The sequence below is a fragment of the Tachyglossus aculeatus genome, chromosome 13 (genome assembly GCF_015852505.1).
Source record: "Tachyglossus aculeatus isolate mTacAcu1 chromosome 13, mTacAcu1.pri, whole genome shotgun sequence".
Taxonomy (NCBI): domain Eukaryota; kingdom Metazoa; phylum Chordata; class Mammalia; order Monotremata; family Tachyglossidae; genus Tachyglossus; species Tachyglossus aculeatus.
In genome coordinates this window covers 19,007,785-19,033,188 of record NC_052078.1, presented here as the reverse complement: position 1 = coordinate 19,033,188, position 25,404 = coordinate 19,007,785, and the positions used below count along the sequence as shown (strand labels likewise).

The following is a 25,404-nucleotide window of genomic DNA, read 5'->3' as shown; positions in this document are numbered from 1 at the left end:
ATACTAACAAAATAAAATAAATAGAATAGATGTGTACAAATAAAATAAATAAATAAATAAATTGAGTAATAGAGTCGCTTTACTCTCTCTCCCTCACGGGCGGTGAGCTCCCAACCTCCAGTCGGGCTGGGCAGCCCCGCCCTGTGCCTGGTCTAGCGACGACGTTTGCATTACAAAGGTTAGAACTGCATCCCAAGAGTAAATATCTCCTTCTTCACCCCAGAGGGTGTGAAGATCAATCAGGCGATCCTATTTATCAAGCAATTCAGGCTCCACTCCTACTCCAATTCACTCCAAGAGCCACACCCCTGCTCGAGCAGAATTGGAATTTTTCAGGCCAGTATTTGCTCAAATGAGGTCGAAGCCCACACCACAGTTGCCTCGGCTCCCCAGTTTTCACCCCCAAGGAGGAGGATGGCGGGGGGTGGGGGATCCTACTTGAAGAGCTCCCTCTCTCAAAGTAGTGGCTAAGAGCAGAGTCAGCACAATACTGCTACTACTACTAATAATGATAGCATCTATTAAGCGCTTAATATGTGCAAAGCACTGTTCTAAGCGCTGGGGAGGTTACAGAGTGATCAGGTTGCCTCACGGGGGGGGCTCACAGTCTTAATCCCCATTTTACAGATGAGGTAACTGAAGCACAGAGAAGTTAAGTGACTTGCCCAAAGTCACACAGCTGGCAATTGGCGGAGCAGGGATTTGAACCCATGACCTCTGACTCCAAAGCCCGTGCTCCTTCCCCTGAGCCATGCTGCTTCTCTACCATCTACCATCTCCCCATCCAGGAGGTATCCTCGGGGACTTTTTTTTTAACGGTATTTGTTAAGTGCGTACTATGTGCCAAGCACTGCTGGGTTGTGCCAATGGGATCCTCAGATTGGGAAATTTGAGAAGCTCTGCCGTAGGAGCTGGGAAGAGTCACTTCCTGGGTGTGTCTCATTGTTGCAAGAAAGTGGAGTCCACTCGTGGCTTTCTCTAGGGCAAGTTTCATTCGGTGCCCATAGGACCCACAGACAGAACTCATTTGCCTTTATCACCTTCCCATGCACACACATACACATACACACACAGTTTAGAAATGGTCCCCGTATTTTCAGCGTCCTAGAAGGAGACCACAAGTGGCTCTTTAGCAAGGGAGGATGTCAGGGTGCCCCAGGCTACCGGCTCAAAAATTCTGTAGATTTCCACAAAAAGTACCACATGGTGTCATTATTTTTTGTTGCATAACCCGTATATCGCAATGTACACCTGCTACTTCTGGGTTGTCAAAGGCACATCCGGGAAGTGCCGTCAGTGACCATCCTAAACATCACCCACTGTAAACCCCTAAAATAAAGTCTGAGCCAAATTAAGGTTCTGACAGGCCTGGGGCAGTGAAACCCCAAGGAGGGTCCCCTGAACTTCCCTGAAGAACACCCACACCTCAACCTGACCCTGCTGGAAGTGCTTTTGGTAGGAAGAGCAGCAGTCCAGGCCTGAGGAAAGGGGAAGAAAATATGGCCAGGGCACCCCAGCACTCCCCCAGGGCCCAATATTAAGTGTCTTTAGACTCCTACATCAGCTTTTGGAGACTGAGTCAGTGCTGAGAGAGTCTGTTCTAAGTCATCATCTTCTTAACTATTCTTGGAGCTTTTCTATTCTGAATAATCACTTACAACCAAGATGGAGTATGAACCAAAAAAATGGACTCCACCTTACAAGAAGGAAGCGGCTTGGCTGCCTGTCCTCAAGCCCTCTTTGAAACTCTAGCTCCATTTTACTTTAGGGCCAATTTCTGCCAAATAACGGTCCCTTTCAATGATGTTTGAAATAGTCCTGTTCATGAGGAAGATGAAAACTCTGCCTTAAGGCCTTTATTTAATCAGGACTGCCTTATGGATGAAGAAATAAATAGTCCTGCTGTTGATGCGATGTTGGTGCGGGGGGGAGGCCCTTCTGGGGAACTAACAGTGCTTTTCAGTCAGAAAGCATGATTCATACATTATTTGGGGACAGTTCGATCTCACCACCCAGGTGCCCATTTTCTATTGTGTGGTTATGGTACTCCAGAGTAGGAAAATTATTGTCATTATCTTGAACAAAATATCATTATGGCTATTAAAGCAATTCAGTATGGAAAAGGAGTTGCTCAAACATCATTTACTTTAGTGAGGGTAAAATGACATGTACCAAAGCAGTTATTTAGCTTATCACATAATTGGTTCTGTAAACTTTTCCAGCTTTTACTCTGTTGAAATAATGGCCATCAGCAACTTGGGCAATCATGGTGCCAACCTCATTCAAACCAGAGCAGCTGATTTGGATTATGGTTTTCTTTTGAATGTGTGCTCTTAGAGGGGGAAAATCAAGCTCATTGCATTGCTGACCCTATGCCATGCTTGTGACTAAGGTCATTTCTCCCCAGAGAGAGCAGGATTACCATCACTCTCCCTCCCAGCCTGGGGGAAACAAGCCTGCTTCTCATTTTCCAGCCTTGCAGGCCTTCCCCAGGGCTCCATCCTACTGATCTAGCGCTTAGAACAGTGCTCAGCACTTAGAACAGTGCTTTGCACATAGTAAACACTTAACAAATACCATCATCATCATCATTATTATTATGTAGGGATCAGAGCTTGGACCCGAATTGGATTCTCACTGGCTCTCATTCATTCATTCATTCATTCATTCAGTCGTATTTATTGAGCGCTTACTGTGTGCAGGCTCTCAGATCTGGCACTCTGGCTCTTCCTACTTGGGCTGTAGAGACCGAATATGGAAAGGGCCTATATTGGGAACTGTTCTGGCTGGTGGTTATAATAATAATAATGGTATTTGTTAAGCGCTTACTATGTGCAAAGCACTGTTCTAAGCGCTGAGCCATACTCAGCATGCCCTTTGGGAACCGTGAGTCAGGAATTACTTGCCCTCTTGCTGGAGGAAGCCTGACTTGACTCTGACCCAAGAGTTATGGCCTTTGGCCCCAAGGAACCCTTGAAGACCAGGACCACCAAGACCCCTAGAGGCACATTAAACCCCACAGAAGTAACACGGAGGATAATAATAAAAGAAAACCACCAAGGAACCTTAAACACTCTGAAAACCAGCCTAAATCCTTAGATTCCCTATTTATTGTCCTAATAACTTCAGTCCTTCCCACCTCTCAAACAGTCCTCTCTCCCCACCCCAAGGTATAAAATTCCAAATTGAGGCGCTGGTTGACACTCTACATAGAATTGGATTATGGGAGAGTAAAATGGTGATATGGACCCTAGGACTGAAGCCAGTTAGGTTATCACAGCAATTCAGGGCCGTTTTTATGAAATGACCTGAGAAAACTTTTTTTTATTTTGAGATAAAGATGCTTTGAAGTTTAGCTGTGCAGTGAGAAAGACAGAGAGTTAGCCTTTATTATTGATGGTGAGATTGTATCTGTGTAGGTGAAATTGGTTGAAAAGACCCAAGAATGACCTATAATCCCTTCTGTACTGCATGAATGGACATTCTCTTCTGGGTTACTTGGCACTCAATTCAAGACTACAAACTAGCCATTGAAAACACAGTCCCAATTCAAAGTACGGAGAAACCAAACTTACCCTGTATTTACCGTAGAACAAGCAATGTTATTGCCAAACCAAGTCTGGAATTCAGCTGTAATTGTAACTCCCAGAAGATACTCAGGATATGAACTGAACACCCAACAGGGGAATTCTTGCTTTCTTCACTTTCTCCAAGTTCTCTTGTCCAGTGAGAGGTTGGGAAACAGAGGTGAACTGAGGGCCGAGAGTTGGATTGGACTGAAGGCCATTATTAGTTTCTGAGGATGGGCCTCCTGTACTTCAAACAAAATGGAATATAACTGGAGGAGTTTTTCAACAATGCAAGAACTTGATTTATCGGAGGGCCTTATTTGGTTGGGAGGAAGATTAGCAGTCAGCTAACCAGAATGAAGAATGACACCTTTTAAAGCCCTGTCCAGCCTATAGCCTAGAATGACAAGCTGACTGGGGTGAAAAAAAAACCCCAAAACCCCACCTTTCCTAACTGCACAGTGCATTTTATTCAGTGCTGAAGATCTGAACAGTTCAGCTTGGGCCAAAATCTTATCAGCATAAAAGATTGTTTTGTAAGCTCGTATAAAAAAACCCAGAAAATTACCACAGGAAACCAGCTACATCTCAAGCTTCTGCAGTGTTAATAGGGTTGCCCTTCATTTATCAATCTAATGTATTTACTGAGTGCTTACTGCATGCAGGACACTGTACTAAGCATTTGAGAGAGTACAATATAACATTCATTCATTCAATCAATCGTATTTATTGAGCACATACCGTGTACAGAGCACTGTACTAAGCATTTGGGAAGTACAAGTCGGCAACATACAGACATGGGCCCTACCCAACAACGGGTTCACAGTCTAGAAGGGGGAGACAGACAACAAAACAAAACATGTAGACAGGTGTCAAAATCATCAGAACAAATAGAATTAAAGGTATAAGCACATCATTAACAAAATAAATAGAATAGTAACAGAGTTGGTAGACACATTCCTTGCCCACAGTAACCTCACAGTCTAGAGGGGGAGGCAGACATTAATATAAATAAATAAATTACAAATACGTGCATATGTTCTGTGGGGCTGAGGGAGGGGTGAATAAAGGGAGTAATTCAGGGCAACAGAAGGGAGTCAGAAAAGGGTAAATGAATAGTCAAGGAGAATTCTCTAGGAGAATATGTGTCTTCAATAAGGTTTTGAAGGTGGAGACAGTAATTGTCTGTTGGCTATGAAGGAGGGCGTTTCAGGCTAGAGAAGGGCTCTGGCTGAGAGGTTGGCAGCGAAATAGATGAGATTAAGGTATAGTGAGTAGGTCGGCACCAGAGGAGCAAAATGTGTGGGCTGAGTTGTAATAGAACAGCCAGTTAAGGTAGGAGGGGGCAAGGTGAAAAAGAGTGCTTTAAGGTTGATGGTACGGAGTTTCTCTTTGATGGGGAGGTGGATGGTCAGCCACTGGAGGTTCTTGAGGACTGGGGAAACATAAACTGAATGTTTTTGTAGAATAACGATCCGGGCAGCAGAGTGAAGTGTGGACTGAAGTGGGGAGAGAGGGGAGGCAGAGAGGTCAGCAAGGAGGCTGATAAAATAGTCCATGTGGGATCGGATAAGTGCTTGGATTAACATGTTAGCAGTCTGGATGGAGAAGAAAGAGCGGATTTTAGCTATGTTGTGAAGGTTAAAGTGACAGGATTTAGGGATAGATTGAGTATGTGCATTAAATGAGAGAGAAGGGTCAAGGATAAAGCCAGTGTTATGGGCTTGAGAGACAGTAAGGATGGTGATGCTGTTTACAGTGATGGGAAAATCAGCAGGAGGACAGGGTTTGAGTGGAAAGATAAGGAGTTCTGTTTTGGACATGTTAAGTTCAAGGTGTCAGTGGGACATCCAAATAGAGATGTCTTGAAGACAGGAGGAAATGTGAGACTGCAGAGAGGGAGAAGAGAAGGACTGAAGAATTAATGACATTAATTGGATGCTTTCTGAGTGCTAAGCACCATACTAAGCATTTGAGAGAGCACAGCAGTAGCAAAATTCATGTTCCCTACTCTGAAGGACCTTACAGTCTAATGAGGGAGCATACAAAATTTATTCACAGGTAATGAAATCTGGAAGAAGAACAAGTATGAGGCAGGAAGCAGTACAGACACATTAGGATGAAATAGCCTAACAAGTAATTGAATATGCTGATGGCCTCTCCTTTCCCCCTTGCTCTCACAGGGCTTGATGCAGAGTTGCAATCAGATGCATGCATCTTACCTCTTTCAACAAGACAAGCATTACGACCTGTCCTACGACACGGGAGACAAAGCTCTGCAGTGTGGGCGCCACGTCGATGTTTTCAAACTATGGCTAATGTGGAGAGCAAAGGTAAACCAGGGGAGCGTTGATTTTAGTGTCCTAGAGGTGGAAAACAGATCTCTTCAAACTCCACCATACCGTGCTATGAACTGTGCTCCCAAATGGAAATGCTTCCCTTAAACGTCCCTTGCATTCTTCATTGATCTGAGTGGGTGTCAGTGGGACAGACATAATCATTTTTGTTTACCTTTTTCATTTGCAACCAAATTACATCTAAGGTTGATTCATCTAGAAAATGAATCCAATCTGCTTTTCAAAGCACACCCTTAGGTGTTTCCGTTTTTCCATGGTGATTGATCACTCTGGGGTAACTAATGCAAAACATAAATTACCTCTTGTGAGAGCAACAAGTGGGGAAGAAACTCATGAAGCTTGTTTGTGGCATTAAAAAGGTCAGCACCTAGAAATACAGCTCCTTTTCCTGGAAGTACCTCATCATCCTTCTCTGTGCCGTGCCTCTGTTTACCTTGCAGAGCTTTTACGATAAGAGCTCCCTCGTCACTGAAGGTTGATAATGAGCAGTTGTTGCTGGGCCTAATTGTAGCTGTCCAACAGCATAAATATTATGCTGAAATGCAGTCAGGCCGGAAAGCACGAAGATGTTTTTTTATTTTAACCAGATTCCTAACCTAAACATGACAAATCAGTGACCAAGCCACCAGGTTCCGTTTTAAACCCTCCATTCGAAGACAGTAATAATACAGTGTGTTGCTGCAAATGGAGGGGAACATTCAGCTGGCATCTGCGACGGCATGTGTTGATGGAAAACGCTGGATATTAACCTCATAAGCATTAGCAATGCTCCCAAGGACATTTTGTTCTTTGCATTGGCAGATAGACCATTACCTAACTACATGCCGTGAAGGCATAGAGATGAGCTCACTCTGCCTGAGTGAAATGTGTTCGTTCAGCGATGGAAGTAAACACCATGAAGTAAAATTGTAAAGAATTTCTCATAGGTGATGGAAGTCTGTCTGCGCCTTGACCCTTGGCCATGGTCATTGTTTGTGTCTCATTCTGGTTGACTGCTATCCCCTTCTGCAGCCCAGTGGGAGAAAGACTGATAGAGTTGTGGAGATTTCCCTTGCTGGGTTCAAGGACTGGGGGGAGCTGACCCTCTTGCCCTGCCCCACGCTCCACAATGTCCCAGTTATAATACAGGAGGCACAGGACGCTTGTTCTGCCTCTGTTGCAGAAGCAACTGGCATTGACCCTGGCAGCTGTTCCTTATGTACTTGTCTGAGAAGCCTGGCAAAGACGAATCAGGCCCCTTAGCCCCCAGCCCACTCACTCAGGGGGAAGAATCCATAACAGCATAATTACTGGAAGCATCTACCTGAGTGTAGGGCTGTGTTTTCTATCAGTGGGTACACAATACAGGTATATGTTGGATTGGATTAGGGGCATCCCTGGGCGCCCTTCACTGATCATATTCCATCCAGTTCAAGGGGGTTGATATACAGCATGCTTATGCCCCACCCATGTCCTCTGATTTTTTTTTTAAACGGTATTTGTTTGGTTCCTGAAGACTCTGATTGATTGAGTGAGGATTCCTTCAGGAGGAGCAACGAGGCTCTGTGGATAGAACACGGGCCTGGGAGTGAGAAAGTCATGGGTTCTAATTCCGACTCTGCCACAGGTCTGCTCTGTGACCTTGGGCAAATCACTTCACTTCTCTGGGCCTCAGTTACCTCATCTGTAAAATGAGGATTAGGAGTGTGAGCCCTAAGTGGGACAGGGACCGTGTCCAACCTGACTACCTCATATCTACCCCAGCGCTTAGTGCTTGGCACAAAGTAAGAGCTTAACAAGTACCATAATAATAATTATTATTTTTAATGGCATTTATTAATTGCTTACTATTTGCAAAGCACTGTTCTAAGCACTGGTGATCAGGTTGTCCCAAGGGGGGGCGGGGGGGGGGTTCACAAATCTTAATCCCCATTTTACAGATGAGGTAACTGAGGCACAGAGAAGCTAAGTGACTTGCCCAAAGTCACACAGCTGACAATGGCCAGAGTCGGGATTTGAACCCCATGACCTCTGACCCCAAAGCCCGTGCTCTTTCCACTGAGCCACACAACCCTCTCATCTAATAAATAGGCTTCCTAATGGCCAGGACTCTGGACCAAGCATCCTTGCTGCCCCAGAGGTGTTCCACCCCAAAGCTAAACTAGGGTGGTTCAGAATTCTCCAACTGTCACCGGGCCAGTTGGCCTGCCAGAGATGGCCTGACTCATCATCAGTCGTATTTACTGAGCACTTACTATGTGCAGAGCACTGTACTAAGCGCTTGGGAAGTACAAATTGGCAACACATAGAGACAGTCCCTACCCAACAGTGGGTTCACAGTCTAAAAGGGGGACTCAAAATGACCTCCAGGACTGGGGGCGTCATGTAACACCCATAGGGATGTTGGCCCACAGACAAATTCCTCAGTGGCAGACAGACTTGCTAGTGACAGTCTTTTTGAACCCTGGGGATACCCGCAGCTTGCCGCCATTCTCCAAATATTAAAAAGGAAGACATTGTGTCTCTCCTTTCTCAGTTTGGGGGCATGAACCAAATGGAGCCTTGCTGCAGTGAGATTGCAAGCAAGAAACAAAGCCCATTTTATCACTTTGAATACAGCTCCCGGGGCCCAGCTATATCTAGTTAGTGTTAATCCAACAGTAAGTGCTCTTGCCTGGGGCTGGGGGTGGCAAAAGAGATGAGGGGGAAGTATTTGTTTTCCAAGCCATTCTGTTGGCAATCAATCGATCGTTGTTAAATGATGATTAAGTGAAGCCTTTCTGAAAAATAAAGTGTCCAGGCTTAGGTGTAATTAGCCTGGGAGAAAAAGCACTGCCTAACACTGTAATCTTCCAATACAGTTTACAGCTGTATATGAGCTGCCACCCTTGGGGACTTAAAAAGACACCTAAACTGGCTTTCCCACCAAATAGGTATTTGGTAAATACCTCAATAGATCACATCTAGGAGGCTCGGATTCAAGCCCTAGATTTCCACTGCAATTCAACGCGGAGAGCCGACTACAAGATGTGACCCTGGTCTGGGGACCCTATAGGGCACATATGGCTGGCAGTGACATCTAGCAGGGGGATCCTGCAGGCCTTCTACTTTACAATTTCACCTCTGGTGTCCACAACCGCCCCCCCAACCCCACCCATTACAAGCTGAGGACCTTCCTCCTGAAAATCTCCTCCTCGCAGGGATCCTGAACCAAGAACAGTTATTTAGAATACTTAGGGGAAAAAGTGTTCAAAGTAACCAGCCTTTGTTCATGACCCCTGGAGAAGGAGCTCTTCTGCGGATAACAGACAGTGCTGCTTCAAGTGGGGAGAAACATGTTGCAGTGGGAGAAGGAACAGAATAATGAGCCCCCGTAATTCTCTAGAAATACAGTAAATCGTGTGAAAAGTGCTCTGATACGGCAGTGTGTGTGTGGCCACCCTTAGTACTTCCGTATATATTGATTTGTGATCCTTTTATTTATTCATTTCTCCATACTTCTGCTATTATGAATTACATCTTATTTTTTTCCCTGCTCTTATCTATAAAAACAATGTATGTCTCCCCCCACTCAATAAGATTGTAAACTCCTACAGGTCAGGGACCATGTCTTCTGCTTTTATTGAATCAACTAGAGCCCAATCCAGTACTCTGTTCACAGTTTGGTGCTCACTAAGTTCTGCTTAATTGACCTGAGTCAAGCATGACTGATGAATGTTTTGTTTCTTTCCTTATTCAGGGAACTACGGGATTTGAAGCCCAGATTGATAAATGCCTGGAGTTGGCAGAGTATCTATACAATATAATAAAAAACAGGGAAGGCTATGAAATGGTGTTTGATGGAAAGGTATGGATTTTTGGTTTTAAATAATTCCTAACCCAGACATAATCATGTTGTTTTCCAGATCTGAGCCATCCTGGGGATGGTGGAGAAGATCCCTTAAAAATACTGATCTCAAAACCAGAACTGAGGCCTCTGAAAAGCTATTTGGTGGTGAACCCCTTCACCACCGCCCAGCTCAATCTTAATCTTTCCTAGCTCATTGGGTCCCTCTCTTGCTGTGACTGTTGACATCCATTGAGCACTACCTCATTTTCCCTCCATCTTATCCCCTGAGGTTTGGAAAGGTATTTCCTTCAGAGAAAGGTCCTTCACTCCTGGAGTTGAAATAAATGATCCAGGGCAACAATTATCATGGGGTCACCTTTGGGGAAAATCCATTACTGCTCAATAACAAAGCCTCCATTGACAGTGACAGATTCTATCTGAGAGATCAAACCGTCACCTAAATTTTCAAGTTTATCCAATTTAGCCCCAAACAGAAGAATTTTTAGTAGCACAGTATCATGGGAGACCTCAAAAGAAAAATATTTTCTGGTTTATTAACAGAAAAAGCAGCAAGAGATGGAGTGGTGTTCCAACTCCCTGAACTGACATTTAATTGGGTGGTAAACAGAATGACATCACTGAACATTCTTTAGACCCAAGGATTGTTGTCCAGTAGTATATGTGGGGACAGTGAACTAGTCCCTTATTTGACATGGCAGAGGAGAAGTATGGAAAGTGACAGTCCGATCTACCTCTGCCATCTTCTGCCTGCTTTGGCCAGTGCCTGTCCTCTGGACTGCCTGGGGAGGAGGAGGTGGATACGGAGGGGGCCCGCAGCCTGATCCCATAAATAACAGCACTGATGGGTGGTCCCTCTTTCAGAAGTAGCCCTACCTCTGGTGTTTACAGTTGGGGAGTTTGCCCAGCACCAGCCCAAAACCTAGGTGAAGGGCATTACCCCAGCACACTATCGTGTCAGATGATTAGTCCTTGATAGAAAGAGGGGATGGCTACGCCTGGCCTCAGATTTACTGGTTAGCATCATCAGCAGGACCGGCATGAGTGGGGAAAGGATGCAGGAGGTGGTAAGGATGAGCCAGGCTTGGAGTTAGTTTGAGATCCCAGTGACACACGCATTAACAAAGGATGGGCAAGCAGCAGCTCGGAAGAGGCAGGCTAAACGCCAGTTCTATCGTTATCTAAGGCTGGTGAGCCCCAATTCGTGTTTGCATTCAGGGCCTGGATTGAAGGGAGGCCAAGAGAACAAGGGTACAAAGTCCCTAATGTCTGGGGACCTCCAAATTTGATCATTTTCCATGTTCAATTGAACTTTAAAGTATTTTTTCCTTCAAAAATTTTCACAGACCTGTTTTAAAGTGCTTTGCCCCAATACCAGGCCACCTTGTGTTGCTTTTGAGGAATGTGACTTGACTGTTCATTGTCAGAACATGAAAATGAAAGAACACATTTTGTCCCCAAAGGCCTTTCTCTGGCATAGAGCCCTCAGAGTTTCAGTTAGGGGCTGATATAGCCTTTCTGCTGCTGGTTTGATTCATTCCTGGTCATTCCTTGTACGGATAATATTTCCTGCCGACATTTAAGTGATCACTAGGTGTCTCTTCAGTGCATGTGTGACCTCCAAGATGGGTAAGAAATGAATTTTAACTGGTGGCTCAGAAAATAATGCTTGTGACAACAGATATTATTTGTGTCTAGCCTCAGCACACAAATGTCTGCTTCTGGTATATACCTCCCAGTTTACGTAGCATGGAGGACAATGAAGAAAGGATGACTCGCCTCTTAAAGGTAAATGACATGGTGCATACAGCATATTTTTTAATGCAGATGAGACATTTTAAAAATGAAACTAGGAAGTTGAATTTTTGCTTTCCAATTGAACTCCTTTGAACTTTTTTTTTTTGTAATCAAGATATTCTGGCTGTAGTTATCCGGATTGGGAAAGTGCACGGCCTAGCGGCACGGGCCTGGGGGTAAGAAAGACTTGAGTTCTAATTCTGACTCGCCACTTGTTTTCTGTGTGACCTTAGGCAAGTCACTTAACTTCTCTGTGCCTCAGTTACCTCATCCGTAAAATAGGGATTAAGACTGTAAACCCCATTTGGGACATGCACTGTGTCCAATCTGATTAGCTTGTGTCTAAGCACTTAGTACAGTGTCTGGCACATAGTGAGCACTTAACAAATACCATTTAAAAACGAAACAAAACAAAAATGTCAGCACAGTGAGTAGGCTCCAAAATGTACTGAAAGGAGTACCTTTATTTCTCTGCTGTGTATGAAACAGTAAAACTCTGAGGAGGATAAAGGAATGCCAATGCTAAACCGGGAGGCTTGATTACAAATCTTGTCCTAAAAGAGCAAAGTACAAGGAAGGGAGCTCTGGTTCTGATACTGCAGGAATAATCTGAAACCATTTCAGGCAACACCTCTTTTTTTGGTATTTAAGCACCTTCTACGTGCCAGGCACTGTACTACGCTCTGAGGTAAATACAAGCTAATCGTGTTGGACCCAGTTCGTGTCCCACGTGGGGTTTGCAGGCTTAATCCCCATTTTACAGATGAGGTAACTGAGGCACAGAGAAGTTAAGTGATTTACCCAAGGTCACACAGCAGACAAGTAGCGGAGCAGGGATTAGAACCCAGATCCTCTGTTTCCCAGGCCTGTGCTCTATCTCTTAGGGCAGGCTGCTTCTCCCTGGCTCAGCTGCTCCCAAAATGACCTTGAGCAAGTCACTTCTGTACTTCTTGGGTCTGAAAACTAGGTCATAATCTAGGGGCTGTCCCTATCCCATGAGAACTCTGGAAGGATTTGGGCTTCTTAACAAGCAACTATATTTTTATAATGACAACTTCTGAGAAGTGAGACAGAACAGGCAAAACTCCATTGGAGTAAATTTATGTGATGTCCCAAGGTGCCGATTTTAAACACCCTCTCCTAGGATACCTCCTGGATCTTTAATGCTTTCTGGGTCTGAAGCAGAATGGTATCCCCTATAGAGGAAAATCTTTCAGAAATTTTCAGAATCCACTCTGGATCACCTCATAATTAAATCAAAAGTACTGTTTCCAGAATTTCCAATTCTACATTGCAGTTGTAGTCTACTGGCACATAGTAAGCACTTAAGAAATACCATAATTATTACCGAGGGGATTGACTAAACTAAGAGTTTTGAATGATTGGGTAAGTGCTAGCACATGGATAGAAGGGGATTCACTGAAGTGTCTCAAACTGATAGTTTTGCCAAAAAATCAGAGTCTGGCTTTTTTAAAAAATGATAATTGTTAAGCGCTTACTATGTGCCAGGCTGGGGTAGATGCACGGTAATCAGGTTGGATACAGTTCCTATCCTGCATGGGGTGCACAGTCTAAGTGAACGTTGATTAGCATATGTTAGTTATTTGCCTGGATGCTTCATAGGGTTAATATGTTTCTATAAAAAGCTATATTATCTCTTTGAATAATCAGCTTTCCTCATAAGTCTAACAATGGAGTGGGAACAAGGATAGCTCTTTTGGCTTAAGTTCTTCAAATAAAACATGTCTTCAAGGAAAGACCCCCCTCTGACCAGTTTTGCTAAGATACAAACTTTGGGAGTTTGAGATCCTGTTTTAAACTAATTTTGGGAGTGCCTAAGTACTTTCTCTGAGCAAATGATAACACTCTGCTTCTACATGGAAATGGACTAGGGATAGAGCCACATATGTTTGTTAAGGGAAAGTTTGCCCATTTCTGCGTAATGTGAATGGGGAAAACAGGATAGATAAAATATAACAAGTTGTTAAAAATTTAAAGCACCATGTTGGACACATAGAAATCATTCAATAAATATCAGCATTAATAAATACCATCGTAAGGGATTTGAAAATTAATTTGAAGGGTTGATTGTCCATTCCTATCAGAACTACTACAGAGAAACTGATGGAAGGAGCAGAAAAGAATTGAGGGGTACATTCCAAACAGGTAAAAGGAGACAAACACAAAATGAAATTCAGGAAGGGCCAGGGAACACTAAGTGGGAGATGCAGGACATTGCCTACTCCTCAGTGTCTCTGAAGAGATGAACAATGCTACTGTGACCCTGTTAGCAACCTGCATCGTGACTGTGCAAGCATACGTATCCACCTGCAGTCACAGAAGCCGACAAAAGTGAAAATTGCCGACCTGTTGACGGAATGACTTCAGTCCAGGGAGAGGTAGATAGACAGGAGTGGTAATTGAGGATTTTGTTCAGCCAACATTATTCATGCAGGAAGAGTACCTCAGAAGATGGGACACCAGGAGACAAGGACACTGATAGCAGTGTCTCTGGCCTTTTTGTCTCTATTATACTCTGCCATTATCTTCGTCCCTTTTGGAATCATGGAGTAGCTCATTACAGATTTGAAGGGTTTACAAATGGGCAGAAGTGATTCTGAGAATGAAGATCGCCACACACCTTAGACCGTCATCCTTTAAGGAGGTCAGTTTCAAAAACAGAGATATCTTTTTACAGAAAGGTAGACGGTTCAAGGAAAGTCTCATTTTCCACAGCTTTTCTGTCTCCTGTTTCATTTTAACCTTAAAACACCTGATGGAGAGAGGGAATAAAAACACCTTTCTGCTAATCCATGATGAAATAAATTGTTTTATATTTTTTTCTCCAGGAATCAGTGTTCATGAAACTCTCAGCTGGGTTCTTTTTGGAGACTGGCGATCGAATAGTCCCTGGGTTATTTGTTTTAAAAACATTGGGAAAGCTTAAGGCCTGGCAGAAATAAGGAGATTGTCAGGCTTCTCAAAGACCTCTCATACCTTCAATTCATTCTCAGTCTGAATGACAGAGACTTCATTCTCTTTCCCCAGAGGGAATTCAATCCTGTGGGTCAGGAAGGGGGCAAAAGTCTAACCATCGGTGAGATTCTATACTCGGAATCCGACTTTTCTTCTGAAATTGGGGTCTATATTTGTTCAGTGCAAGCTGACATTCTATACTCCTTTCTGTAGTCTTTTTGGCATTCTCAGGAAGCAGTCCCTTATATTTAAACAGCTGTGATTTCACTACTGTGTTCCAAAAATGAACCAAGCAAATTTCAAGCTTCGAGGGGAGTGAATGGCATTTAGTCCCTAGCCTGCTTGGACTGTGGGTTAAATGAGAAGACTGAACTGACCTGGACTTTTGATCTTTGACATGAGCTGAACTGAATTTATGAATCCTTTCTTCAATTAGAGAAGAGATCAGGTAATCAAACTTCCCATCATGACCACTACCAGCCTGAGCCCATAAATTTAAGCTAAGAAAAAGGAAGCTGATGAAAACAACCTTCACACCAATCAATAAGTTTGTTTTTATCAGAACTTCAAACAGGCCCTGGGTACTTTGAAGGAGTGATTTTTGCCTGTAGTTCACTCCTCTAAGTGGAGACATTATCTCTTTTTACTGGTTGTGAGTACCTAAGATTGAAGATTTACTTAATGCTGCCTTTGCCATTCAGAGGATAAGAAACTAGGTACAAATGTTACCTACCACCTGGTTACTATGAAGGATCATCTGCCAAATGTGCAGGCTCTAAAGTCACATAGCTTTCTAGCTTCACTTTCATGAACAGAAGCCAGATCTCCTGGCAACAATGTATAGTCTCTGCCTCTGAGGAATGGCTGACCAGTTAGGAAAAAAGGCTTTTCTGCTTTTTCGTTCATTCATTCATTGTCAGTAATTTTAAAGATCAAAACATGCAGCTTCTCTGAAGTTTGGCATTTCTGTACTTCCACTCCCAGGAGTGGTCAGATTTATATCCTCTGAGTGTGTTTCACACATCTGGGGACGAGGCCTCCGGCAGGATTCTGTACCAGCAACAATTCCAGGGCTATTTTCCTAGCACTGGACTAGTGTAAACCTGGGGAAACAGGGGCTGTGGTGGTACAGTTGTGTTTATTCTGCTTCTTATTCACTGGCCTTCCTCCTCCAGCTGCTTTTCGAACAGTGTTGGCTCCTACAACTTGACAATGTCCAGGATAGAGGGACAGTCATACAGTTAAAGCAGGCTAAGGGGAGGTCTAAAATGTAGCTGTAAAAAAAAAAGTTGGCTACACAAAACAGTATGAAAGACATATTTTGGTCTATCCCTCTGAAACATTGTTTCCTCTCCATTCAACATACTGCAGAGCATAATTTCCAGTGTTAAAACTGGACCATGGTACTACAGATTATCACAACGGCATTGGACAATACAGCAAAGATCGCAGCATATGTCATTTACCGTTTTTAACCTAGCTGATTCCTCCCCATCAGCGTCCCAGCCAACTTCTCACCAAGTCACTTTTACATCCCCAAAACACTATTAATGAATGAAAGTTTACAAGAAAAATCATCATGCAAAGTAATTTTGAAAGTGTTTTTTGCAGGATCATTTTTGTTTCACCTAAGTTTATTCTTGGTCTTGAGATAAACCCAAGCTTTTTTGCCGGTAGCACATGCTCACTGCGGTTGGGCCCCAAAAAGCCAAGTTGTTCCTTGAAGGGGAAATAAGTACAGTCCTGATTCACCATTTTTCTGTAGGCTAAAGGAATGAACACAGTGGCATGAAACCGGCACATTTTTTGAAATGATTATTTTTTCCAGTGGAAAACACTACATTGACCCGTATCAAATAGGGCCAAACTTTAGAAGAATTGCACGTGGAACCCTGGGTAATGATTTTGGAGTTACAGACCTCTAATCTCACCTCCAGGAGCCCCTCCTCCTATACCCAGGGAACCTTAGTGTCAGCATGCCTGTTGATTGAAGGCTCTGCACCTCTTTGGGGCCGATTTTCTAGCTGTGCTTTGGCTCTCATTTTGGCCACAGACCTCCTGCTTTAGTTGAAAATGAGGGAGAGAAATGGGAGGAGATGGAGAGTAAAGGGTGAAACTGGAACTGGAGGCCATGCAGAATGGGAAAAAGTCCCTTCTGCTGCTGGAAGAGAAAGGGTGAGAGAAGCACACAAAGGTGCCATCATATAAGTAAATGCAAATGACCGGGAATCCTCGGGAAGATTAATTATGTGTTCAAATATATAGCCTTGAATGCAGATGAAACTTTGTTAAAATAAAAAAAAGGTATTACAAGGCAAAAATCATTGCAGAATACAATGGCATGGAGGAATTGAAAATACTGCATATGAGAAAAAAAGCAGTGTTGCAGAGATAGGGAGGAAACTGAATTTTCCTAGTTGTGCCTCCATATTTACTCTGGGTCAAGCCGGTGTACAATGACTGTGTCACAAGCAAGAGAAAGGGCAAAAAACCCCCCCAAAACCCAGCAGCTTATTTTTCCTGTTTCCCACCAACGGGGAAGCTACCTAAATCACAAACTAGTCCAGTACTTCTCAAATTAAGAACTCTACCGTTCTCGGGAGGCAAGGAAAGTATTTGGGAGGCCGCACGGATGCATGACTTTAGCTCTCATCCAACTCTTCCAGAACCACAGTCATTGGTATTTTTCAAACCGACATTTTTTTGTCCCCTTGAGCTTCTCGGCCATTGAAAGTGTTAAAATGATCACTTGATTTGGTCTTTTTAATAGGTGGCTCCCGTGATCAAAGCCAGAATGATGGAATATGGAACGACAATGGTCAGCTACCAGCCACTGGGAGATAAAGTTAATTTCTTTCGCATGGTTATCTCAAACCCAGCAGCAACACATCAAGACATTGATTTCCTTATTGAGGAAATAGAACGTCTTGGACAAGATTTATAATCATCTGGTCCTCAAAGCTGTGCCAATTCTCTAGCTAGACAATTAAGTTGTCACAAACTGTGTGAATGTATTTGTAGTTTGTTCCCAAGTAAACCTATTTCTATATTGTGATGTCAAAGTAGAGTTCAGTCTAAAAATCAAGAAACATTGCTCCTTTTAAAATCCTTTCTTCAGTTTTAAGATACCTCTTTAATAATTAGTGAAACAAAAGGCTGCATTTCAATCGAGAGGGAAAAATAGAAGATAGTTACAAATACTTCCCCAAATATGAATAAAGTTAGCAAATTAAGTATTTATTTTAGGTTCAACATAGTTTGATCGAGTGGTGCCAATTTTGCTCCCAAGCATCATGAAAGATACTTTGGAGGGCAATGAAAAGGATAAAATGAACATAAAATGTATGTTAAAAAAGGAAAACTCTTGCCTTTTTCATAGTATTAGAAAAGAATTTCTAATTTACCTATAGCAACATTTCAAATGTATTTAAATGCATATAATTTTACAAAAGGAAATATATATATAGAGAAGATCCTATTTTGTAAAGTATAGATTTTTATTTTATATGGGTTATAACACTGCAGGGGCAGAAACAGAAAACTAAACCAGATTTCTTTTCTTTCAATGGAGGCACATTGGAATACTTAGTAATGCTTATTTTGAAACATAAGCCTACATAAATTCTTAAAAGGTGTGACACCTCATTTCTGCATGTCTCATGGATTGTCACATCTCTAGGGTTTAGTATTTCAAAACCTCAAAAGAGTACTGCAGCTCTTAAAAACAATTGATAAGATAAATTTCAGTACAGTAGGGTACTCTTCCCAATTATATTTTCCACACGGTCTACCCTAAGCAAACATCTCCTTAGCTAGCCAAAGCTCAATCTAAGATTTTATTAGGACGGCTTTCTCTGTTCTGCTTTCAAATGTGGCCTGTTCTGGGAAGAATGTAGGTGCTTTGTATTCTAAATATCTTTCCAAACAGAATTTATTAATTAGGCCATTTGGATTAATTAGGGAAAATGAAATTGGAAGCCTAATGGGACCTGAGCTTGTGATGAGAATAGGGGAGTGAAGCATGTTCAACCAGTGGGGAATCAGGAAAATAAAGCAGCCTCCTGGGAAGTCCAGAGTCTCTGAGGAGAGTGAATACTGGCCATTTTCCTTCTCCTTTAGGTTTCCAGAAAGAGTTAATGTACCTCCTAGACACCAGCACAGGTCAGGTGGACGATTATAGGTTTTCTTTGTACTGGGGGTCCCTGGACAGGAGACCACTCCCAAGGCAAATCAATTTTTCTCCAAGGAAGCGGACTTAACTCACCCAAGCTCCCCTTGGGAAATGCCATATTGAGTCTTTTCAACTTGTTTCCCCCCGAGTGTTGTCCCAAGGTGACTAGAATGATTGGAGCTCAGCATTGCGGAGAGTAGAATGAAAATTAGTAGATATGGTCCTTCTTCTCATTGGCATTTTGGAGGCCGTGGAACGAAAAAGTCCCCAAACATTAAATGAGCTTGGCTAAATCGCCACGGGAAACACGACGGGAAAATTATGATTTTTTTGGAAGCAAAAACCATATTCTCTTTCTCTTCGGTACCTAGGACAGCTGGGCTGGGTTTAGAGCAATTCCAGGGGTGGAGAGGAAGGAGGGGAAGGAGGATCTAGCTATGGATGGGATAGCTAAAGCTGCCTTTGAACAGTTTTATGCCAACCAGTGGCCCCGTTCCTCTGGAATTTGGAGGAGCTTGCTTTTATATAACCATCCCCAGGTTTTTTGGGGAAAAAAATTGCTTTACATCAGCTTCAGACATGCACGGCTTCTTCCTCCATCTCTCTCCAAGCAAACACCTTCATTGTAACTGGTAAGAGACAACTCCCCGTTTAAGCTGCAGAGTCCCTTGGTGTCTTTCTGGGAATGAAGCTGGAGCTTTTCCTCTTCCTAAACATCTCTTTCCAGTCTTTGAGAATCAGTGCCCACCTCGCCTGACATCTGGGGTTTCAAGAGAAGCAGCGTGGCTCAGTGGAAAGAGCCCGGGCTTTGGAGTCAGAGGTCATGGGTTCAAATCCTGGCTCCGCCCCTTGTCAGCTGTGTGACCTTGGGTAAGTCACTTCACTTCTCTGGGCCTCAGTTACCTCATCTGTAAAATGGGGATTAAGACTGTGAGCCCCCAGTGGGACAACCTGATCACCTTGTAACCTCCCCAGCGCTTAGAACAGTGCTTCACACATGGTAAGCGCTTAAAAAATGCCATCATTATTATTATTCAAGGCCATTAGTTCAACCTTTTGTGGCAGGAGATCACAGTGGTGCCTTACATTGGGCTGGAATCTAGCAGAGTGAATGTCTATCCTGCTTGGGCTTCTGAGAGTCTGTGATGCCTTTCAGTTTGAGGCTGGGCTGGCCATCCAATGGGTCCCTTTCAAGTGGAAAGGTTGTCTGGGATGTTGAGCAGGTGGCATTATAAAATCCTTGACCTCTGGCCAAAATCCGAGGCCATTTCTTATCGACAGGCTCCAACCTCCGTGAGAGTCTGTATTCTCTAAACGGCAAGCTCCTTGTGGGCAAGGATCACGGCTACCGACTCTGTTGTCCTGTACTCTCCCAAATGCTTAGTACTGTGCTCTGCACACAGTAAGTGCTCAATAAGTACCACTGATTGATTGCCTGATTCGATGTTTTTGCAGAATGCTATATAGCTACAATCCTCCTTCACCCTATAAAACTAAACCAACTGAACAAGGGCAGAACAAAACCTTAGGTAGATCCCCAGGGATTGGATCAAAATATCTTTAACTATATCCATAGTCCTCCCCAAGAAAGGTTACCCTAGAATTAGCACACTGTCTAACCCCAGCTTTAACTTTTTAGCTTTAACTAGACTCTCCATGGTCACTTTCGTTTCCAAAGCAATATTGTGTTTATTTAAAATACCTGAAAAAGTGTGATGTGTTTTTTATTTTCTCTGAAATACATAAATGGTATTGACTTTGTGTAATGTCATAAGGATGTGGAGTGGGAAAAGGAATTAAATCGTGTCTGTAGCTGTGTTGCCTTTATTATATTGCTAGTACTGTCTTGTCACCTCAGATTGAGGCTGTGCACTTTAGATTTAAACTGTACAGTGTTGCAAGTCAACATGTGTTTCTGTATGCGCTTGTACTTATTATTGCAATGCTATGTCATTCTCTTTGTGGTAGCAGTGTTGAATCTTGATATTGTCAGAGCTACATTTCCAACTGTCCCTGTACTGTACTATCTCCTTGCTTAGTTGCCTGCCCTCCATATCAGCTTTTAAAAAAGAGCATGCTGTTCTCTGACCCTCTTCCTGAGGGGGTCTGCTGAGACAAGTTGGGGGTTTTAATGAGAATTTTAGGTGAGATGGCTTTCTTTTTCCTTAGAATTAAAGAAACCAATTAGGATTGTGTCTCCAACCTCCAGATGTGGACACTAAGTCTGCAAGGCAGCGGAAAAAAGTGATATTTCTTTCGGTTGACTACCTGAAGTGCAAAGGATCATGGATGTAAAAATAGTACAGGGACAGTGGTAGGAAAGGGGAATAAATAACCCGGTGACATCTTGCACGTGCACTTCTATTTTGAAACGCTAAGTACGAACACTATATTTATTAGTTCTATGTGCCAATCCACAGTACACAGTTGGTGTTTCAGGAAGACACTGCCATTTTTCCACGTTACTTCATTTACTGCAGCCAGAAAAGATGTACTTGGCAACCTGTTCTTCTTACCAAATATAAACTTGTGTTTGATCAAAGTATTTTCTCTGTGTTGTCTCTCTAAACCCAAATAAAAGGGTAAACTGTGGTTACACCTCAGCTGTTTGTCCTTCATTTCTAGCCTTGCAGACCGCACGGAGTTAAAAAAAAAACCTGTTACATCCTGTTTGCTGTCATCATCACAGCAGTTATTGGCATCAAATATCCAGGTAAGTGAGACACCACTCTGGGGAATGTCCCCAACAGCTCCAACACACCAGTTATTTGCTCTCTCTTCTATTGTCCTTTATACAGGCCATGGTGAGATGGCTATTAATCATTCTCTCTTGGCATTCCCTTTCCTGTTTTTTTTTAATTTTGGGACTCTATATAAAGCCATAGTCCGTGGAAAGAGATCCACATTCAACTGTTAGATTTTTCCTCTGTTACTTCTTCCTTTCTGATCTCCCACGTTACTCTCTCTGTCTGAATGATAGCCTTGGCAGGGAAGAGACCCCAAATCTATGCCCAGTCTTACAAGAACACCTGGTTTGTACACATGCCTGATCTCAGTTAACACGAGCCATCAATTAGCGAATGTTCCAAGCCTCTGTGGACACCCCAAAATCCATTCACCTCAATCAGTCAATGGTATTTATCAATCAGAGGTATTTATTGAGCACTTACTGCGGGCAGAGCATTATACTAAGCTCTCAACCACGGGAAACACTCAGTGATAGAGTTAGCGCAGGACCAGCTAATCCATGACAATCTTCTCAGACTTCCACCAAGAATCCAAGTGCAGGGAGGAGGGTGAGGACAGAGGGGAAGGGGGAGTACTTCAATGTAAAATGGGAGACGACTGTGTCAGGCTTGTTTGGTTCTATTTAAGGAGGTTGGGCATTCCCAGCTCAGTGACTATCAAGGTGTCATCTTCTGTCCTCCCTGCCTTCAACTGAGTTGTACCTTTGGCCCTTCTGCAGATTCTAGCACTTATGAGCTTACAAATACCCACCCTCAGCTCTCATGCATATATGTGCACTTAATGATGTACTTTGCCCACTCTAGTCGTGAATTTTTTGGTCTTTCTCCCCCATTTATATTGTGAATTCCTTGTGGGTAGGGACTTCTTTATTGGGGTACTACCCAAGCATCTGCACAAAGCGGGTGCTCGATAAATACTACCAGTATTAATACTACTACTGCTATGGGACACTGTCTGTAAAGTTGGCAGGAATGAAAGATCACCAAAAATATCAGGCCCACTGCAATTCAGATGGATTTTAAAGGTCAGGAATGCAGATGAGCCCAGGGTAATATTGCCCCCAATGCAAGTGAACTCAGAACAGGGAAAAAGACACTCCTTTCTCTAGAAACTGGAGCTGCTCACTGCCCACTCTGCTCCTGTCACTGGCTGGAGGGGAGAGAGCCCTTGAGAGACCTTCATTCTTTAGAGGGAATTAGCAGAGTGATGAGACAGAGATCAAGGGATGAGCAAAGTGTTTCTCTTCCTTGCTGTTTCCTCTTGGCTTCCAGCCTCCTTCTTTCCTTGCTCTTGAATTGCCTGTCAGTTTTAGAAGACAGTTGAAAAAAACAGAGACACAGCATTTACTTATGAAAATGATTCCAGCGTCCACTGTTGTGCAACTAATGATTTGTCTAGTGATCCATCCAGCTGAATCTCTCACAGATGATCCTACTGAGGAGAAACTAGATATATTAAGTCTTCCAGACAGTTGAGGTGGAATAATAGACCTAGGCCTAGGGCAGGAAGTAAGACTTGTTTTTTCAAATCAACCAATCAATCAATCAATGGCATTTACTGTTTGCAGACTGTACTAAGCATTTAGAAAGGTACAATGCAACACGTTCCCTGCCCACAAGAAGCTTTCAGTCCAGAGCAGGGAGACAGACCTAAAAATAAATTACAGGTATGTACAAAAGGGCTTTGAGGCTGAGGGTGGAGTGTATGTTTAGTTCTTAAAAGATACAGATCCAAGTGCCCAGTGACACAAACGACAGAGGGAGTAGGGGAAATGGAACTTTAATTGGGGAAGGCCTCTTAAAGGAGATGCGATTTTAATAAAGCTTTGATGGTGGGAAGAGTGGTGGTCTTTCAGATATGAACGGGGAGGGAGTTTCAGACTAGAGGAAGGAGATGGGCAAAAGGTCAGCGGTGAGATAGACATATTTGAAATTATATGAGCCTTCAAATTCATAGAAATAATCAAAATAAGTAATGAAATAATGAAAACCAATACTGGTAGTTAATAAACCACTTAATAAACCACTTAAATTAATATTTACATTATTTAAGGGGACTCATCAGCTATTTAATTATGAGCATATTCACAGATGCAGCATGGTGGCTGTGAGTATCAGACCATTATGAAACGGAAGAAAAAATCTGAGGTCAAATCTATCAGAAAAGTTTTTGTCATCTTCTTGTACCGTAGCTTCTCAGAACACAGTTGCTCAATAGGTATTGCCCTAAATGACACTGTTTGCTTAATGATTTGGGCCCAGAAAGTTACAAACAGTTACAATATACTAATTCTAGCAGTATCTTATGGCTAAAATTGGAGAAATGTGTTGGCATTTGCTGGAAAGTCTTCAATGTAAATACTTTTAAAGCCAGGGAAACTAAAAATAGCTACATTCTATTTAGGGTAGCATTCTCAACGGGGTAATTAATTATCAGGCATAGTCTCTGATGGGCCATAAACCCAGCTCTAGTCTACAGCAAGGACCTAGATATGCGGCAATCACAAGAAGGCAGTCATTTAATAGTGGGAAAAAGGGGATAAGGATAAAGGAGGTTGTGAGATACTTGCCTTCGTGACTTAGGTCAGAGGTATGATGTCCTTCATTACTAAATGTACCTAAGAGAATGGCCCCAGATTCAGAACTGGCCACTGTAGGAATAAATGCATATTAATGTACTTTCAATGTTAAGCTTTACCTTGGTATTTTTACCCATCTAAACCTTTTGCAAGATAAACCTATGAGATCATTTGCCAACTGAGCAAATTCATAGAGTATAAAAACCAAACCTATTCAGGCTCCTGTCTTAATTCACATACCTAATTAAAAGAATATGTGAAAGCAGTTTCCAGCAGACTTCAGGGCTTTCTTCACAGAGACATGCAAATGAGTTCTGAAAATGGAGAAGCAACCTCAGTCTCATGCAAAGCTGGGGTTTTTGGCACTTGGAAGACCATTGAAAAATAAGTGTATGGTGGAAGATATAGATAGATCCTCGGGAAAAGTTGAAGCAACCCCATTGTAGAAAAAGCTCACTTGGCAAAAGACAGCTTCATTTTCAGGCTCTGCTTCTCATTTCCTCTATTTCCAGGAAATTGAAATTTGCTTGCATAGCTCCTCCATTTAAAGAAATCTACCTTCATCTTCTTGTTAGCTGAATCCTTCAGTGGAGGGTGGAAGGAAAATATTTCTGTATTATGCATAACCTGATTAGTAGATACAAGAAGGTACAGTCTTTTGGGAGTGACTACAGACCATCCGAGAAATGTGTCTATTTTTATAAGCCTTTGAGGAAGTTGTTTTGGAAATGTGTTTCATAAACTTCCCCTGGTGTTTCAGTAACTAATATAATGTAGCTGGTCAGGCTGAAAATAGAAAATGGGTCTAAGCAAAATGGGATGGAATTGGAAAGGATAAGGGAGCTAAGTGGCTAAACTTTCTGATCTCTTTCCCAGAACAATGAAAATCTAGTGAGGAAAATCACAAACTATTTCTGGTCAAGCCAGGGATCCTTTTTGTACTTTTGTTTCATTTTGTTTTTTAATGGTATTTGCTAAATGCTTGCTATGTGCCAGGCACTGTACTAAGTGCTGGGGTTGATACAAGATAATCAGGTTGGACACAGTCCATGTCCTACATGGGGCTCACAGACTCATTCCCTATTTTACAGATGAGGTAACTGAGGCACAGAGAAGTTAAGTGACTTGCCTATGGTCACACCGCAGACAAGTGGTAGGGCAGGGATTAGAACCCAGGTCCTTCTGATTCCCAGACTCATGCTCTACGCACTAGACCATGCTGCTTCTCACTTGTAGATTTACACTTTTATCTTACAGGATATTAAGCACATTAATGGCAGATGCCAAAGCTGGGGAATTCACCCTCTGATTTAATACCTATGAACACTGGTTTTCAAATTAGTATTAGAAGTCTACAGGGGGTACATGGCCATACTGACCCA

At 42.8% G+C, this 25,404-nt stretch overlaps 1 protein-coding gene across 1 annotated transcript in view; it reads left to right on the top strand.

Moving 5' to 3' along the window:
• GAD2 (glutamate decarboxylase 2) overlaps positions 1-21,294 on the top strand; it is a 53,495-nt gene extending 32,201 nt beyond the window's left edge. The window contains exons 13-16 of the mRNA XM_038755848.1: positions 5,753-5,902; positions 9,645-9,752; positions 11,451-11,540; positions 17,296-21,294. Of these exons, the coding sequence (XP_038611776.1) occupies positions 5,753-5,902; positions 9,645-9,752; positions 11,451-11,540; positions 17,296-17,469 (522 nt within the window). The 3' untranslated portion in view covers positions 17,470-21,294. The remainder of the gene's footprint in view (positions 1-5,752; positions 5,903-9,644; positions 9,753-11,450; positions 11,541-17,295) is intronic.
• The last annotated feature ends 4,110 nt before the right edge of the window (positions 21,295-25,404 follow it).